Below are 20,791 nucleotides of genomic sequence, written 5' to 3' on the forward strand. Positions count from 1 at the left end.
CTCTGTTCCTTTGATGTGTAAATATTTTTAAAACTTCGTTTCAGTGGTACCACCCAGGATTATTTTTCTCCAGGACCTAGGAGCCCCCTCATTTTGAAACCTAGCTTTCAAGGAAGGACAGCTCTCCTTCCAGTTTCTGTGGGGAAAATAGGATCCTACCTGAGGCGGTGCACTTTGCTCCGACTCATAAAACAACCTTCAGCCTTGAAGTTATTCAAAGCAGAGGGTTTAGTGTCCCTTCGGGTGAAGCCAATTAGCCAACACAGAAGGTCTATGGACTATGAGCCCTTCACTCCAGCCCTTAAAAACTCTCCAGTTTTTTGTTTTTTTTTTTTCTTCACATTGAATTGAGCTCAGATCGAATTGTGGGCTCCTTCTCTACAATTGTGTTGAATAGGTCTCCCTTGCCTGTTTAACTCTGTTCCAGACAATTCTGTTTTGTTATTACTGCTCTCAGAAAAATAGTGGGAAAAGTGCAGATGATGCCTAATGACTTTCTTCCATTTTTACTACACAGCAATTCAATTTTATTCCAGTTTTCTGGAGAATTAAATTTATATGGAAAAAAAGTAGTTCTTCCACCAATGTGTCATGCACTGAAAGCCACCTAGCCCATCGGGGCCCAAGCTCCAGCTGTCCCGTCCTGTACCCATGTGATCAGCTGGGTCCTCACCACTGACTCTGGTGTGACTCTTCAAGAGAGCTGCTCTAGATATTTCCAAAAATGGAGCACTCATCACTGCTATTTGGCTGGCTACAGCTCAAAATTCCCCATTTTAACAACAATGTGTTGGCTATTACAGGTTAATTAAACTCGCTTTTGAATAATTACATAATAAATACCCCAAATTTAAATGTACCACAAAATTATCTTCTAATCAACCTCTAAAAATATGATCTAATAAGTAATACATTCCTTTAAATGATTGTGATTACTTAGTTAATAAAAAGATGCACCTTGTGCAATATACATATCTTTATTCCTAATGTGGTTAATGGGATCAGTTCAATAGAAATCCTCTCATCTTTTCTCAAAATAGCACACTGGAACACCACATGAAATTGCTTAGTAATTGCAGCAAATTTAGCCTAATGAATAGTAATACATGTAAAGGACCTTTTGCCATCAAATTTAAAATTTATGCCAGCCATGGAAATTATTTAAATGAATATTTTAAAAATTAATCTTATATTTGTGAGGTGCCTGAATTCTAAAAGAACAACTTTCTGCATTCCAAGAAATTAAAGTGCCACTTTTCCTAAACTAGAGAGTGTCTTATTTCTCTTGTGTTGCAAAAAAGTAACTTAATCTCTCTGAATTTCCTTAGCTATGAAAATACTGCAGTTTGGCCAAATCATAAAATAGGATATTGCCCATGAAGAACTAAGGACAATGATGAGCACAGAACAAATCTTTGCTAGATGTTAGTTGCTATTGTTATCTATTATTACTCATTTATCCCGAAGTCTGATCAACCGATAGGCAACCAAAATTTTTTAAAATATCTACATATTTGGTTGTACTGGGTCTTAGTTTCAGCACTCAGGCTCTTTCACTGTGGCATGTGGGATCTAGTTCCCCAATCGGGGGTTGAACCCGGGTCCCCTGCACTGGGAACGTGGAGTCTTAGCCATTAGACCACGAGAGAAGTCCACAAACTATTTTTTTGAGGGGCTGTACTCTCATCCCCACTGGTTCAACTAATGTTTAAAAGATTGCCTCCCAAATGACAATCCTTTTCTTCTCCTGTTACTACACTGATTTTTCAATTATTCAATAGAGCTCTTCTTTCTTCCCTTCAACAAAGGTTTAACTGATTTGAGAGTGGCCCCATATCCTATGAGCTACCCACTGCCCACATTCATACACAAAGAGAATAAACATATTCTTTGAAGTATTCTATATCTAAGAGGAAATTTTCCTCTCTAAATAGGGCTCCCAGGAAACAAACCTGATAATGTCCTGTTTGTAACTCATGACAAACCAGCTTTCATCAGGAAGTCCCCATACCAAAGAAGATCATTATCTTCATTGAGGTATCAGATATCAACACAAAAATCACTGTTTCCAGTTTCTTCAGGAGTTATGAGTAAAAAGAATCTATTTGGAAGAAGTCCTCAAAATTAAGATGTGACATGATTAAAGGTGACTGTGGAACTTCAGTGGTTTATCGTGTCATTATGTATCAGTTTATTAATAAACCAAAGTAGTCTGTTTCATAAAAACTGTGTTTAGTGAAACATCTTGGAAAACATGTATATTTATATAATATATATATTAATAACAGCAAACATTCATATTGCACATATCATGAGCAAGGCATTGTTCTATCACAAGCTATCCAAGTATTAATTCACTTACTCTAACAACCATATCTCTAGGATGAAGGGAAAGCACAGAAGGAGCAAGTGCTTTTGACAAAAATATGAAGGAAAAGTCAGCCACTTCTCACACGTCCAGACAGCTAAAATCAGGCATTTTAGGACAACGGTGGCCTGCAACCTAGTTACCAATGGCTGCTTCAGATTTCCACCTGTCGATTAAGAGTTGGGGTTCAATTAGACCTGCTGGATTGAACAGCCACCCTCTCATATTCTGAAACACTATTTATAACAATGTGAAATTGTCATCTGATGCTAACCAAACCAGACAGTGTGGCTGGAATCAAGTATAACTGAGTTCCATGTGTTCCCACACAGGGGGTTGCTCCTGATCTAGTTTCAACATGTACAGTTCCCATCAGGAGGCCTTAGTGGTTTCATCAGTTGCCCACCAATTTTCAGCCAGGAAAAGTAACAGCTTTATGTAAAAGGGAAAAAAGTAGATTGAATATTCTTTTTTATATAACTGAATTGGGCAAAAGAAAAGCCAGCATTTATGCTCTAGTTTATGCCAGGCATTGCAGTAGGTATCTTATATATATGCTATGCTATGTCACTTCAGTCATGTCCAACTCTTTGTGACACCATGACCTATAGCCCACTAGGCTCCTCTGTCCAGTATGTTAGTTTTAATTCTTGTAACAAACTGAAAAACAGGTGTTATTTTAATGTCAAAAATAAAGATCCTGTTCCTTATAAAGAATAGCTGAAAAACGGGTAAAATGAATGTTGTCCTTTTGTAGAATGGAACTGAAGGTGCAGACTTTCTGTTTTTTTTTTCCCCAGAGCTTAACACAACAGTGAGTGCACAACAATTCTCAACACTCTTTGGTCAGTGGTGAGACTGACAATCCACCAAATAAATATTCAACCTCCTTCTTCATTAAGAGATCTGGGTGGAAGTACATGGTATTCAAATTTATCAAGCATTTCATAAAAGGTGTTAATTTACTTGCATTCCAGATGATGCCAGATTTTTCCTGTTCACTTCATTAATGCCTTAGTGAGTACTCAGTAGCTTTAGGAAGATACCTAAATGATAAGCATAGCACATTTTCAGAGAAGAAGAAGGCATTTTGGGGAGAGTTTTGGACAGGGTGATTAGAGAAATTTCATATGTAAATATTTAGGAAGACTGAAAGACATTGGTATGAAATATACAGAACAGTTGGGTAATCTACCTATAAAAGTAAATATGGATCTCTTTACAAAAATATTTGTCTTCACTTGCTTAAGGCGTAGCAAAAGTGCACAGCAGGTATGCTGCTGCTGTGCGTGGGTGCTCAGTTGTGCCCAACTCTTTGCAATGCCATGGACTGTAGCCTACCAGGCTTCCCTGTCCATGGAATTTTCCAGGAAAGAGTACTGGAGTGCGGTGCCATTTCCTCCTCCAGGGGATCTTCCCAACCCAGGGACTGAACCTGCCTCTCTTGCTTAGCAAGTATATCCAATTCTAAATATTTAACCCAAGATACTACTTTCCTAAACAAACAGTTTCCCCAAATAAAACCTGCTGATATCTGACATAATTTTTATCAAAGTATATCTAACAGTATCCAAAGTCTAATAATATCAGCAACTGCAATTTTTTATTCTGTTGTTTTATTATGTATTCAAGACACAAAGCAAGTAAGGAAAAGCTATTTAAGAGATCAGAGGAAGGCTATCCTAGCAGTAAACAATATTTAAAGAAGATAACAAAAAACAACTCTTCAATTAAAAACAAACAGTTGAAAAATAGGAAAAAAATCATGTGAACTAAGAATTTCACCAGAAGCTGTCATACAAACAGCCAATTATGCCAAAAGAGCAACATTGCATGCATTATTAAAGATGGTCTTAAAACAATTACAGGGAACTGGATAGAAGAATGCAGTGGAGAAAAGAGATCTCACAGAACGTAATATAGAAAGAGAAACCACGCATGGACTATACTCTCAAGATACCATCTAGGGGAGGTAAGATCACAAGAAAAGCCTATGGTGGAAGACGCCATAAAACAACAGACTCTGGTTTAAGCTTTGAGAAGAACTGATGGATTGAAAACTAGGGAATAAGGAAAGAAACACTGAGGCAGGAGGGCAAGTAAAACTAGATTTGGTACAAGAGGATCGTAGCTGTCATCAGATGGGGTCAGTTCCTACTGTGTCTTGAACATCCAGCAGCAGATTTCCAGGCTGTGGAACAAAATCAAAATTCATGCAACAAATCTTGCATGGAACAACACAAAGGGGTTTCCTGCTCAGGGAGCTTTTCGTACATGGTGAAGATTCTCACTATATGCTAATGAACAAGTAATGAACAGAAAAACAAATGCTACTGTTTCAGATAAAAGAGAAATTAGTAAAGAAAAGAGAAGCAGAAAAAATATCTGGAGTATGTTATTAACAAGCTGCTCCTTGCTTTTGGTGTTATAATATTTAACAAAGCCCAGTGAATAAAAAAGAAGAGGAAGATGACAAAATGGTTTAAAAAAAAAAGAAGGGGTGATAATCTCTCTCTTTCTGCATGCCCACCATTCTCTTCTCAGAGCCAGAGACCTAGACAAAGGGAAAGACAGAAAACTAGTCTATAAGGAAAAGGTAGTAAGACCTAGGAGCAATGGCTAAAAGAATGGATCATTTAACTATACTCAAGAAGGGGGAAAAAAAAGTGACCATTTACAATGTAATTAGACTTCTTACACTGAAGTTACTAGGTACTCAAGGTGAGGATTCTATATAAAGAAAATATTAGCCTCCACTCAGACAGCAAAAGAAGGATTTGGCTCAGAGGAAAATCAGCAAGTACTATAATTAGTAAGAACCTAGACTGTTTTCAATATTATGTTAAGACACACACATATCAGTGTATAACAAACATCAGACTTGGTTTTATGAATGATCCATGCTGGGAGACCTCAGAGAAGATACCAAAAAAGACAGTCATGGTAAGGAACATGAAAATAAGAGAAATGGGGAAAAAAGACATTTGAGGGAGGGATAAGGCACAGAGGTGGACTGACATAATGAACAAAAAAGCACTAACATAGAAGTTTTTGACTAACATAGAATGAGAATAAAAAAAAGAGGGGGCCCAGAACTGTATCAGGAAAGGACCACGTCTGTCTAGACAACTAAAAGGAAATCAGGTCACATTCTAATAACTGTATGTAAAAAATGTTCTGGAGGCTGAGAATTTCGATATGTGGGATGGAGGTGAGAAAAAGAAAGATGGGAAGACAGCCAGGATGGACCTTCAAGACCTTCTCCTGCTGAGAGATGACAGCTGAGCTTCTGTTCCTCATGGGTACTCAGTAGCTGCTCTAAGTGCTGACTGTCAGTGGTCATAGCCAGTGGTGCAGGGAAGTGATATTCAAAAGGAGGTAAAACATAGGTATCATGAATCATTTTTTATTGAAATATCAGAATGAGTAGATAAAAATGATATTCTTCAGAAGAATTACATATTAATTTTTAAATTATGATATGAAGTTCTCCTGGGGTAACAGGTGACATCTACAGAAGTCATGAATTATCCCATAGTGGTGAGTCCATACCTACCTCAATGATTTGAACCCTAAACAAGACAATTACTGAATTTTAAGAAACTGCTTACAAAAGAAACTAATGCAAATTACCCTAATCCTTGGTATTATGAGTATGTAGATGAAACTCAGGCTATGATTCATTCGTTTTCAGGGTCCACAGCTACCACTTGATGGTACAAGGCTGCAGGTAAACAGCAGTTGCTTAGTCGCTAAGTGATGTTCAACTCTTTTGTGACCCCATGGACTGTAGCCTGCCAGGCTTCTCTGTCCATGGGACTTCCCAGACAAGAATACTGGAGTGGGTAGCCATTCCTTTCTCCTGGGAGCTTCTCAACCCAGGGATCCTGCATTAGCCGGCAAATTCTTTACCACTGAGCCACCAGGGAAGCTGTATTTATGTATTAATCATATTTTATCACAAAGAAGGAGGGTAAGTTATGTATCACCTAGAGTTAAAACACATCAACTTGAATTTTAGGGAGACATGGGAAGACTCAAACATGTCTCTATTAAATGAATCAAAGACTGTACCTGTACTACCATAATACTCTTAACTTTCAAAATTCAGAAATATATCACTTAAGATAATTTGCTGGCAGAATGAAAGGTGAAGACTTTTTGTCAGTAGAAAGGTCAAATAATTTTCCACAATGCAATGCAATTTTTAAGCTTTACAGTTTTACTATAGGTGACCTAAGGGAGATCCCCTTAAATAATTATATTGAAAATTACATTGTGAGCTAATAGAATGGGAACAATGAGGTATGAGCCTTGTGTGCTGTCCTACTGCTTTTTCTGAAATACATAATCTTGGTGGGTTTTGTTTTAAAACCTTTTTTTCCCCAATAAATGTAGGTAACTGTATCCATATAAAAACTATAAACTAAGGACTTCTAGATATAGGTGCAGGATATTTTTTTTAAGGACTATAGCATGCAACAAAGATTTACAGTTGAGCCAAAGAAAGTAAGAAAAAAAGTCGACTAACCTAACCCACCTGAGCTCGGCTCACAGGGGTCAATGTCCTCATCGTCACTGGGACACTCTGCTGAGGCCACAAGGATGTCATCTGTGGTCTGTAAAAGAATCACATTCAGTAGATTACTTTAACAGGACCTAACAGATCTTTTCATCTTGGTCTTGCGGACTAAACACCATTTGCATTTACCTGACAGATCGAGAAACCAAATTCAATATTTCCCTTCCCAAGGACACAGAGCTTACACTCAACATATGTTAGGTTCCTCATGGAAGAATTGGCAATATTTGTGAAACCTTGATTCTAGCTTACTTTTCATGAGGCTAGGTGGCAGCCAACTTGTAGATACCCATCCATTTAACTGCACGGTGAAGCTGCACACAGGAGCAGACAGCGGTTTAAAAAACAGCCTGGCAGAAACAGATGATCTGAAATTTATGACAGCCCTGGAGTGCTACAAGGTATGCCTCAGTGGACTTTATGCTGTGCTTGTGCTCGGCTTCCTAAAAGCAGAACAGCTATAACCTTTTATATTCATGACCAACTAGAATTCAATGTATCTTTGAGATATAGCCTGTCTTTATTAGGAAACGCAGATTAAGCAGAGAATATTTTTTCACTGATGCAAAAAGGGAAGCAAATATAGTTCATGGAAGGTATTTTTAAACAGTTTTGTTGAGCTTTCACACTCAATTCTAATCTTTGTAATATTCAAAAACAGGCATTATTTCCCCATTGTCTTTGCCACCATTAAAGTTTCAGAATAAATGAAATAAAATAAATGCTGTAGGATAGAGGTGACAGTTTTCTTTGTGACATTTTAGTTGCTTCATTGCACTTACAGCAAAGAAGATAACCATCAGTGTAATAAAAAAGCAGAGTGTGTAAATCCTAGCAGTTAGTCACATAATCAACATATTTACAAGCATTAAAGGCTATTCTTTACTGTCACTTATAAGCAGCAGTAAACTCAGCATAGATATTTCATAGAAACTGAAGGTTTGCATCATATTTGGCTAAAGCTAAGGCAACACAGAGAGAATTGAAGGTACAAGAAGGAAAATATCTCATTACATCTGTTAAGGATTAAGAGATTATAACTGTTTAGACAACACTCAGAACTGCAATATTGATGAAATCCTTATTGAAAAGTAGAATTATAATAGGAGTCTTAAAGGAAAGAAAAAATAAGAAATATGATAAAATATATTTTTATTAAGGGAGTATCTAATAGAGGGTAAAGTGTGTCGTGCTTAGTCACTCAGTAATGTCTGACTCTTTGTGCCCCCATGGACTGTAGCCCAGCAGGCGCCTCTGTCCATGGAATTTTCCAGGCAAGAATGCTGGAGTGCGTTGCCATTCCCTCCTCCAGGGGATCTTCCCAACCCAGGGATCCAACCCAGGTCTCCAGTACTGCAGAAGGATTCTTTACCCTCTGAGTCATCAGGAAACCCCAATAGAGGGTAAAGTATAAATATATAAATATTAAGAGAACAGTGTCACTTTGAAAAATGGAGACAAGGGATGATGTATATTTGTGACAAAAATTAGGCTCAAAATGTTTCAAGTACAAGGTCTTTAATTAATTAAGAATAAAGAATTTGTTCAGAAGTTAGTGCTTCACAATATAACTTTATATAGTATTTTTAATAGTATTTTGAGATGGTTTCACATTATTCTTCTTTTAATTCCTTTCGGCAATTAAGTTTGGAGACCAAATTCATTTATTTCGTTGCTGTCATATTAAAAGAAGTTCATATGCTGGTTTTCCTGGAATTGTAACTTTTAATGCCAGTGATAGCCACCAGCAATTGGTGTGATAGTCACGTAGGTATCTTTCATTAAAGTGAGCTTTAAAAGGCAAGAACACATCCTTCTTTTGGCACGAGCACGTCTCTCAGGATAACATCCAAACTGACTTGATAATAACAAGTTATTGGATTAAGAGGTCTGCCAGGTCAATTGTTCCAATTTGCCCCGGAACTGATAATCTGCTTTTCAAAAGCCAACTTCGAGTGGAAAGCTACTTTTTTTTTTTTTTTTAAACTACAGTGGATACTCTTTAATATTAATTTCAAGTTAGAAAAAAATTTCTCATTTTCCTTGAGGCATTTTAACTCTATCGATGAAATCCAGAAAGGGACGTTGTTTTGTTCTTGGCTGGGGGAGTGGCGGAAGGAGCAGCATGTGGACAAATTCTTTAATGTAGTGTCTCGAATCCTGGCAGTGATGTGGTCCCCTCTCCCTTCCTCCATCTGAGAAGACACTTGGTAATGTCTGGAGACATTTTAGTTGTATCAGCTGGGTGGAGGATGGGAGTAGGTGAGCTACTATTAGCATTCAATGAGTGGTCACTAGGGATGCTGCCAAAAATTCTAAAATGTATGTGACAGCACCCCCAGCAAAGAAAGATCTGACTCCAAAGTTTCCAAAGTGCTAATAGTGCAGAAGTTGAGAACCTCTGCTCTAAAACCTCAAAAACTGTTCTGTTCTTTGTTTTTCTCATCTGAAAAAATTGGAGAGCACTGTCACTGTTGTTGTAAAGATGAACTTAGTACATGGAAAGTAACTAGAATAGGAGCACCTTTGAAATATTTACAGAAGCTGTGATAGTATCAACATTATTGTGTCACAAATGGAGCACTGATTTAATATTTTTTGCACTATATAACTTAATTTTAGATATTAAACTAGAAGTTGTACATGTGAATTATTCTCAACTTTACATCTCTTGTTAGTTTTTATACAAGAATAGAGTAGCTCTATTGGTACTTGGTTGAACTAAGTTTCCATCTTTTGCTTCCTAGATTTAAATTCTGAATTAAAAGTCAAACATAAGAAATAAATGATAAAGGTTTCTTCCTAAAAGAAATTCAAAGACAAGAAATGAGTAACTCAGTGTAGTGTTTCAGGCAAACTAAATTATTTAGGCTGCACAAGTTAAATTTTGCTTTAAAAGTCGACCTATTTTTTACAGTCCACAGCCTGCTGGAACAATTCCACAGCCTCCTGGAACAATTCCACAGCAAACAGAAAGTGTCAGAATGTTCTCAGTGTTATCTTTCACAAATCACAGTACCTAAAATAACAAAAGATGTCATAGAATAAATAGTACCTCCTATAGCCCTTTACAGTAGGAAAAAAGTCACCGTACAAATAGGACCCTATTGTACATCTATATTTTAGTTTTTAGTGTACTTTCCCTGATATAAACAATACACTTTTTCCATATTTTTCTCTCAGAAATTAAAATCCAGCAACAGTCTTGTGAATAAAAGATCTCAAATCAATAGATGCCTTGATAGAAATCATCACTGTATGAAAAATCAGGAAGTGGCTCAAGTGTAGGGAGGAAAATCAAATTTCATTCCAAGGGCTGAATTAACTAAACACTTTTCTAGCCAAAGCTGTGTAATTTAAGTTTAATTCACTGTGTTTAGAACGGTCTCCCTATGACATGCTGTTGAAGAGAGGTAGAAGAAACTCAAATATGTCACATTAATCAATTCTATTCTTCAATATACTTTTCCCTGATGTTTATAACCTTTTCCAGAAAAGAGACGACCTGCTGAAGAAGACAGAATAGTGATCAAGCAAAGGCACTGTCTTTTCATAACCATACATTTAGATAAGTGTCCCTAACTGTGTATTTAACCACTCATAGGTCAAAGCGCATGCTGGTCTTCCTTAATTCAGAGTGGTCTGGACATTTTCATGGCCAATGTCTGTGTTTGTTCAAAATGTCTGCTAAAACTACTTTATGTTTCTCTACCTTTAGGGGAAAAATGACTTGTACACAATTCAAGAATTAAAGGCACTGAAACTTAATTTACATGTTTTATGGATCAATATCAACCTGGCATAGGGGAGAAAAATGTACTCAGAATGGGAGGGAAAGGAAGTTTTTAATGTATAGTAAGACATTAGAAAAATCAGGAAGTGGCTGATTTTTAGTTTATTTTACATACTAAGTCAACATTAATTTATTTAATGTTCAGAGTTATTAGGTAGTGACCATTCAGTGGATTAGAAAGTAGAGAAACACTGATGTATTTTTCTTCTGCAGAGAGACTTTTTGCCTATCACCACATTTAATGACGGAATTTGTGGCATATTTGCTTTTTGAATATAGCACAATTGCATATCTGTGTGGTAAGAAGATATGAGAATGGATAAACTTAGTCTGTAATATTATATCCTTGCTCAGAATAGCATTGCTAAACTTTATCCCTCGTGGTAAACAGTTTTGCTGAAGACTGAAACATTCTAATGGAAACACTTACAAGCAAACTCTACCAGGACAAATCTGCTTTGTAAGGAAAGGAGCACACTTAAACTGTGCAAAGACGTCCAATATGAATTTGATACCCACAAAGAAATTCTTGATTTACTCTAAAATTTCAATTGAAACTTTGTTTCTAAACAGCAACAGTAGGGGACGTCCCTGCTGGTTCAGTGGCTAAGACTCCATGCTCCCAAAGCAGGAGGCATGTTTATGGTTTTGATCCCTGGTCAGGGAACTAAGATCCCACATGCCAAGCAGTGTGCAGCCAGGAGAGGGGAAAAAACAAAACAAAACACAGCAGCAGTCTATTCAGCTATACATCCAAATACAACATAAAATATAGTTGTCTCGAGCAACGGTGCTCCCTCATTGTAACAGTATTTGTTCTAGTTTCTCATGGCTGTGATGGACGCTTAGACTAAGCTGACTGAGACAACTGATTGAGTACAGTGCCACCTAACATGTGATGTATTTGACTAATTGATGGACACTTGTTCTGGCTGATACTTCTGTTTACATGAAGCTGCTCAGGAAGGAAGAGAATATTCATATCTGCCTTTCAGCACTGAATCTGACAGTTTTCCCTATCAGATTTATCACTAGGTGAATTTTCCAGAAAAAAAAAAAAAAGCCAGGATTTACAACTAGCGACACAAACTCCTCAAACTAGGTCTGAACCATTGCACTGATAATCTACATGGCAAGAAGTTTTAGGTGGGGAAAGTTAGAGTTTTCACCAAAGGAGAAAAAGTACAAATAAAATAAAACAAAAACAAAAAACCCCAATTGTAAGACATATATAGAATTCCCAAACAATATGATCAAATCAAACCACTAAAGAAATATATCATATTGGTAATTTTAGTTAATCCTATTTAAAATGTAGAAAGACTTTAGAAACTTTGCATATTCCATCATTTCAGTCAAGCTTTGGTTCTTATTTTTCATTTGTTTCTTTGAGTAGCAGATGCCACATAAAGATATCAATCCCATGCTCAGTAATCTAATAATAATAATAATAACCTGAGATCCAATACATGAAGGATCCATTTTAGCTACAGCACATGAGTAACAAAGAACATGAAGATCAATTGCTGCTAAGCCTTGTCAGTCGTGTCCGACTCTGTGCGACCCCATAGATGGTAGACCACCAGGCTCCCCCGTCCCTGGGATTCTCCAGACAAGAACACTGGAGTGGGTTGCCATTTCCTTCTCCAATGCATGAAAGTGAAAAGTGAAAGTGAAGTCGCTCAGTCATGTCTGACTCAGCGACCCCATGGACTGCAGCCTACCAGGCTCCTCTGTCCATGGGATTTTCCAGGCAAGAGTACTGGAGTGGGGTGCCATTGCCTTCTCCAGAAGATCAATTAGTCACCAACAAATTAGTCACTCATCTGGGCACAGCATTTTTTGATGGGCACAAAATATGGTTACTACCTGAGAGAGTGTAAGTTGTGATTCACAGCTGCAAATAATTGATTGTGCCCATTCTACTCTAAAGCATAGGAACAATTCACTCATTAATAGAAACAACAACAATCAAGCTAATAGCTTATTTTGATTGAAATGTAAGAGTGCCTCCATCTCTATTACTTCATTAAATATTTACCAACAACATGCTTATGCAGAATGCAGGTGAAGGTACTATTACTCTGAGTGTTACAGTTAAGTGCCAAAAAAATACCCGTTTGTAGACTTATTAACCCAATTTGAATGTTTGAACATTGGCATTCATGAATATTTAGGGAAAAACTGAAATATCCTTGAAAATAGCCAGCTTTCACATTTCTTTAATTTTTTCCCCTCAGTTGATGCTTTAGGTTATTATAAAAAGTGACCATAAAATCAGCTGTCTTCTTGGAAATGAGACTTGAAAGTCATTCGATTTTCTTCAGAATTTCTTGGCTGTTTAAAATGTATGCAATGGTTTCAGAACAGCGCAAACAAACTGGATAGAAAAACTTACCACATAAAAGTATCACGAATGCCTTACTCATTCTAACATGCATTTTTATATGCATTTGATACTGGTCATCCTAACAGGAAAAACTCTAAAGGGGAAGACAGGGATGTGGAAAGAATGCCATAGAAAAATGAACTTATGAGAGGAAGAAATGAACTGAATCCCTGCTTAATGAAACAAAAAAATTATATTTTAGCAAAGTTATACAAAAGAGTGTTAGTTGCTCAGTTGTGTCTGACTCATTGTGACCCCATGGACTGCAGCTGACAAGGCTCTTCTGTCCGTGGGATTCTCCAGGCAAGAATACTGGAGTGAATTGCCTTGCCTTCCTCCAGGGGATCTTCCTAACCCAGGAACTGAACCTGGGTCTCCTGCATTGCAGGCAGATTCTTTACTCTCTGAGCCACAAGGGAAGTCCCTGCAAAATACAAACGTGGTATCAGGAAGTTTGAAATTAATCTTCTTTTTTTTAAAATTTATCTTTCTTTGAGATACTGATGACCTCTATGCTCATTTCCATTTTAAGCCAAAGCAAGTAGGAGCACTAGCCAAAAGAAAAGTTAAAAGGAAAGTTTAAATTTTCAGAAAGGAATTGGAATAATCTATTCTCTTGGATCCCCCATGAATTAGAATTTGGGAGTGTAAGACCTCCAAAGAGTGCTGGTAGTGGAGTGGAGATGCTAAAAGGGAAACTAGAATATGCATGTGATTGAACGCATTTCCTCTTGGTTTGTTTTCGTTTTGAACAATGATTTTTCTGAAATGGATTTGGACATTTCCAAATTAAATAAATAATGACAGATTTACAGTGTAAATCTATGCTTCTAGCTATGTAAATGTGAATCTTTAGGCTAACTATTATGACTGAAAAGACTAATTAGTTACACAGGTTGAACTGAAAATCCTTACTGGTAATGAGGCCAAAACAGTTGATAATTGTAAAAGGCCTATGATGGATAGTTTCAACAACATGTCCCCCAAATCCAAGTTTCCCTTGTTGGCATTTAACATGCTAGCAAATGGAATCATGCTTTAGTCAAGGAGTTATCTATCTTCTTGGACTGAGTCAGACCCTAGTGATCATTAGTCCAAGTTCTTGATTTTACATATTAGGAAACGGAAGCTAGAAAACTAAGTCTCTTTGTTTGATCCCAATTATACTGCAAATGAATAGCAAGACTATGAGATAATTCTGACTCCCAGTAGATTATGACTGACTGTCATTCCAGGTGATTTCTATCCTTCCATTCATTACTCATCCAGTTACCTAGTCATTTATCCATCCATCTCAAACCATTTTGTTTTTTAAAGGGTTTGATGTGATTACAAAGATACAAAATGAAATAAATTTAAGGTAAATTAAAAGGTGGCAAAGGAAAGTATTGGATTTTACATAAGTAACCACTAAATGTGTCATAAAGAAAGCCCACAGGAGTCCTGGGAGACATATCCACCGCTATCACACCACTGGGTATGGCAGCACACGACGTGGCGCTAAAAAAGGAATAAAATGACTTCTCGAGTTTACCTGTTTACTCCACTTACGAAAATTCAAATATTTACACAACAATATTTCTGAAGGCAATGGCAACCCACTCCAGTGTTCTTGCCTGGAGAATCCCAGGGACGGGGGAGCCTGGCGGGCTGCCGTCTATGGGGTCACACACAGCCGGACATGACTGAAGCGACTTAGCAGCAGCAATGTTGCTCTGAAATGGAGTAAACCCAGAAAGTTCTTTACTTGTGTTACTTTTCTTAACTTACTTTTTGAAAGACTTTAAACACCTGGACTCCCATCTCTGCATATAAATGCACAGCTAAATTCTTCAAGACAGAAAGAAAATGTAGATTATCGAAACTTTTCCTATTTTTCTCCTTGACTTAGAGCACTGCAGGCCACACTGGCTACAAAATTAACTCAATGGACTCTGTCTCTCTTCTCATTAATCCACTGATGAAAACTTCCAAAGTCTCTCTTATTAACTTCAGTTTTCACAACATAAGTGGCGATGAGATATTTATCTTTGTCTCTCTCACATAACCATCATTCGGGTTTCGTCAGATTATCTCATTACATCTTAGGAATAAATAAGTGGAAGTGACCATTTGTTAATAATACTGGTTGCTTCTCCAGTTGCAATCTAAATATGTATTCACTGATCAGGATGGTCTCATTTACATCAGACCCCTAGAACTGGAGGTTTGAAGTCAAGGTATAGCAGGAGCCATAAGCAGCTAGTCATCCAGAACACTTCTTCCCTGCAGGGCAGGACCATGAGAAAAGTTCCCTTGATAGAGCTGTAACCTGGAAATAAATGAGAACCTCCACCCCACACAATCCTTGAAGTACGCAACAGCAAGAAATAGGGATGTGGTTGGAAATAATGTGGATATAATTGACAGCTGGTTTTCGGATTTTATTTTGACCCATTTGTTGTACATCTGCAAGGTTCTATACCAATATCTTACCTAGTATCTGAGCAGCATCTCTATGAGCGCTTCTAGTAGAGTGATTAAGAGTAAACGTGATCTGGCTTAACTGTTAAAATGTTATTGTGTTCATGAACTAAGAAGATGGAGTCCTTGCTGGTTATAGTTAAACTGGACCTCCAAGCTTCAAAATCTGACTATTTCACTCCTTGTGATGCGTACTTACTTTGGTTCCTTATATGTATTTGGAATATGTTACTGTTGAACCACTTCAGTTTACTTCATTGCATGCTGATCAATAATATGAAATATATATAAAGTCTTGATCTGGCTTTTATAAGTCGTATTACCATCTTGAAAAGGTTTCTGTGTTTGCAACAGTACATAAGAATATGTATATTATATATGTAAATATATATATGTGTATATGTATTATATATACATGTGGAAAAATGTATATACAATCATTTGTATATGACAAAATAACTTCTCCATCTCATAGGGATATTATGAGGATCCATTTTGAAATGTGTGAAAGCACTTTATAAATATAGAAAGTTCTCTCAAGCAATGTTTATATGCTATTATTACAACTAATACAGAGTTATTTTTTTTCCTCACATGACAATATGAAGAACTGTTCTAGGAAGTGCTTAAGGAAGGCAGTCAAATATCCACTTAACTGAATATATTTCATTTTCATGTCACAAAATCCTTTTGTCCCCTCAGTTATTCGAATAAGATCTGTATCTCTCACTCCAAATGGCCCTTCATATAAAGGCTGCTAATTCTTGGGACGATCCCTTTTATATAGGGATGTGATTTTCAGCACCGCTTGCTGAGTACAAGTATTTCAATCTCACTGGTAACCTACAAGATGGGCAGTGCCAGTACACGTGTAGTTCTGTCATTTCTTCTTCTCCAGGTCAGAGCTCTGAGGGAGTTACTGTACAGATGCAGGGCTACTGGAGTTCCCTTGAAACTCTCCTTCTCGTTCACTTTTCTGGGACTTAGAAGATTGTGACAATTGAGTTGACTCATGCCCTGTTATATCTAGAGCAAATCAATGAACAGAAAATAAGAAAAAGAGACCACTTAGCAATACTGCTAATTAAAGGAGAGATAGAGAAACAGAGACAGAAGGAGAAGAAATAGAGGGGGTGCTGAGGGGAGAAGAAGAAGAGACTCATTCTAAGTGTGATACTTGCATCCAATGCTTCTTATTATAGTGGTTGTATCAGTATTTATAGTTGTAATGCTGCCCATGGTCACATTCCCTAGATGGATTAAAAATATGAGGATGAACTTTTATAAGACACTGAACAGTACTTTCTTAGTGCATTAGAACAGTAGAGGTATGTGCCTTTCCAAATTGTTTTTAAATCTAAAAGTTTTTGAACTGCCTAGCTATATGTTTTATCTTATTTCATATATTTCCATGGGACAGGATTTTTTTCTATGATTATAGCCCTTGAACACCTATTACATTTATCATGGTTTAATAGAGTAGATTTAAAATGTCATCACCATTGACTGTAATGGTTAATTCACAATGGATAGCAAAACATCAACTCATATAACCTAAAACAATTTTGTCAATTATACCTCAACAAAGATGGGAAAAAATCTTATCATACTCTAAAATTGGCTTCTTTAACCACCTGCAATTTCAATATCAGCACTTGATGAAAATAATTATGATTGTGAAAATAGAATGAATAAAGTTGAGTGAAGAATTCATCTTTAAAAATAGAAGAAATATTATATGTGGCACTTGAATTGGTAGAATCATTTCAAATAATCTTTTCCTGATGGTCATCCTCTCTAAGCTCACTACATCTGAGTGTATTTTCATCACAATTGCTTATTTATAACAGCTCATTAAATCTCAAAATAAGAGTGAGAAAGTATAGATTATTTTCCAGGAGTATAACTCCTAAGAGTGGCAGATGAGAATTGTGGCAAAAATCACACTTTTTTGAAAGATTTTATTTGCCTTCTACCATCTCTAGAAGTGACAATGAAACTTTATAACTGGTTTTTACATTATACCTCATGGCTGGAGATTTATGGTAGATAAATACCAAAAAGTAACATTATCTTTAACTGTAAAGAGAAAATGACTGAAAGTTAGAAGGAAAGAAAAGCTAAAAATGTCTTGCAATAAGTTGGTCTGCCTGCTTTTATGAAGCATCTCTGCTCCTTTGAGAAAGCAATAAGATATAGCCTGCTTTGGAGAAAGGTGAAAAAAAAAAAATGACAGCTATTCTGTTTGTTCTTTCTTTTCCTAGATAATATTTCCCCAACTCACTCTCCTCTGCACTCTATTTCAATAGTCTTACCCTGTGAATACTTTCATTAGATTATAAAGAAGCTATGCCTTTAGAATGTTTTCCTTCAAATTCCAACTACAGAATGTAACTTTTGTCTTTTTCCTGAAATAAATCACATAAATATGGCTGGGACCAGCCATCAGGTAAGTGATCATAGGAGGCACTCTTGAAATTTACATCTTTTGATAGATTTTTCCATACACTCACTTATTCACTAACTCATTCATCCATTCACAATCATTTACTGAATACCTTTGACTGATAACAGGTTAAGCAAGGGAGGAATATAATCTGGAACCAGATTTATCTGCCTAGAATTGTTTGGAGAACTTCAGGTGTATGATAAATAGAGGCCATCTATGAGCAGAAAATCTCTCTTTGACCCCTGAGCATGGAAGGGGCATGAGTGTCAGAGCTAAATTGACTAGGCTGAAATTGTAACTCTACCACTTATTAGCTACATGATGTTGGGAAAGTTATCTAGCTTCTTTAGGTTTCTTGCTCTGTAAAAAATGACATTATTTACACCTGTTTTGCAGAATTTTTATGAGGATGAAATTCTCTAGGGCTAGATAGGCAAGCTGTTTAGCACAGGGGTTGGCACTTAGAAGATGTTATTGAGAGTATTTACTATGTAAATAGTAAAGCAGGCCCTGTATACATTCTTGCTCTGCCCTCCCTGCAACATCAAAAGAAAAGTTTATTCCTAGCCCTGCTGCTGCTAAGTCACGTCAGTTGTGTCTGACTCTGTGCGACCCCATGGACTGCAGCCTACCAGGCTTCTCTGTCCATGGGATTTTCCAGGCAAGAGTATTGGAGTGGGGTGCCATTGCCTTCTCTGATTCTTAGCCCTGGATTCCTGCAAACTTCAGACACAGGCATCCCCTTCACAAACTAAGTACAATTTCCTGGCTTAAATACACACATCCGTGTTTAAACATCCTATAAACAGAGTAAATTACATAACTGAATTGAGAGCTCTTTTAAAAACACCTCAAAAAACATCATAATATTGCCAGTATATTGAAAAGCCCAGGGGCTTCTCTTTTTTTCTCCCTAGTTGCATGATGTAACCAAGCATTTGTCAAATCCTACTGTTTCAGAGTCTGGGGACTCTTCAGTTGTTTTTTTCCAGTTCCCTTAGAGTAAAGAGAGGGAAACTCTAAGTGGGCACAGTCAGATGTGTAGGGGCAAATCACTGCACCATTAGTGAATGGTAAGTTACCTGCCAGCCAATTCAGGAGACACAGGTTCCATCCCTGAGTTGGAAAGACCCCCGGAGAAGGAAATGGCTACCCACTCCTGTATTCTTGCCTGGAAAATTCCATGGACTGAAGGAGCCCATCAGGCTACAGTCTGTGGGGTCCCAAAAAAGTTGGGTGCAACTTAGAGACTAAACAACGAATTTTATTTAGTTTTGCCATGACTGACCCCTTCTTCTACTACTATTTATACACATTTTTTCTTTGTTTAAAAATGTTGTGATAAGTAAAGGTCACATGTAAAACCCTTCTATCTCTGAATGTTTAACCATGTCCTCTTTTGGACAGTTTCTCTCTCTCTCGCCTTGCATTTACAATCAGTTCCTTTCAATTCTAACATGTTTCCTGGAAGTTGCTATCATGCCTCTCTACCTGGATGAACCTTTTTCCTCCCCCACACACCTCTGAAATCCCTTAATCTTATCACTTCTCATTATGAGAACTTTGGAAACATGTAAGTGTCATCATGTAAACAAAAAGACAAGCTTTTCTTGATGGCTTGGTAATACCGTTATGAGCATCAGTGCTACTTATAACACAGTAAGGACCTCAGATGCCAAAAAGAATAGTATCACTGGCCTGCTCCAGAGGTCCTCAAACCACCCTTCCATGTTTTAGCTGATGCCTACTCTTACTAGTTTTTCTCTTTTGTCTATCACTGTCAGGTTTAAAAGATGCCCTTTCTGTCTTCAAATTTGCTCCTTCATGTCTGCTTTGAGATGAAAATCTAGATGATCAGATAAGCAACATTTTCTAACTATCTTAGAAATAACATCAGAGAAGCCCTCAAACAAGCAAGTCCAGGTGCTTCAGAGTCAAGGTTTATGGTTTAAAATATGCAAGACTTAGCTGCCTCAAAACGCAAAGTTCCTTCTGAAGGCAGTGCATATTGGTAAGTGAGTACCCAGTAATATTTTTACTCTGCTAATTCTCAAAATGGTTTTTCTTACTTCATTAATCCCAAGAAATTCTACTGGAACTAGACTCCAAATTCCTCAGTCTTCCCCGCTGCTCCCCGCCACCCCCCGCCGCCCACGGTTTAGTCAAATAGAAGCCAAGCCTCCTTGGCATTCATCTGAGTTTGTAGGGAGGGGTATGTGCAATGTAAGAAGGAAGAGGTGGCCTTACTATCTTTGACCACCTTGCTAGCTGAAAGATGGAGGAGGAGTATGCTGGCTTGTGTTTATAGGTGGAACCTGATGCTGACATGCAACGGTTCAACTATATATCCAGAGTCAGTGATTCATTTAGTGATTCATTTAGTGTATCCTAGAGTGAATATGGAGAAGGCAATGGCACCCCACTCCAGTACTCTTGCCTGGCAAATCCCATGGATGGAGAAGCCTGGTAGGCTGCAGTCCATGGGGTCACGAAGAGTTGGGCACGACTGAGTGACTTCACTTTCACTTTTCACTTTCATGCATTGGAGAAGGAAATGGCAACCCACTCCAGTGTTCTTGCCTGGAGAATCCCAGGGACGGGGGAGCCTGGTGGGCTGCCATCTATGGGGTCACACAGAGTCGGACACAACTGAGGCAACTTACCAGCAGCAGCAGCAGCAGCAGCAGAGTGGATACACTTAGGGTAGAGAGAGCGAGCCTCTCTGGTGGAGCTATTTTTCTTGCTTC

General features: G+C 37.5%; 1 protein-coding gene across 22 annotated transcripts in view; it reads right to left on the reverse strand.

Moving 5' to 3' along the window:
- The window catches only part of NRXN1 (neurexin 1), a 1,211,037-nt gene that overhangs the window by 24,251 nt on the left and 1,165,995 nt on the right, over positions 1-20,791 (reverse strand). For 15 of the 22 annotated variants that reach the window (XM_040224802.1, XM_040224806.1, XM_040224800.1 and 12 more), the window contains one exon: positions 6,900-6,987. In XM_040224802.1, the coding sequence (XP_040080736.1) occupies positions 6,900-6,987 (88 nt within the window). The remainder of the gene's footprint in view (positions 1-6,899; positions 6,988-20,791) is intronic. The other 7 variants (XM_040224801.1, XM_040224820.1, XM_040224818.1 and 4 more) reach the window with 1 other exon arrangement.

This window comes from Oryx dammah, unplaced genomic scaffold (assembly GCF_014754425.2).
Source record: "Oryx dammah isolate SB20612 unplaced genomic scaffold, SCBI_Odam_1.1 HiC_scaffold_25, whole genome shotgun sequence".
NCBI lineage: Eukaryota > Metazoa > Chordata > Mammalia > Artiodactyla > Bovidae > Oryx > Oryx dammah.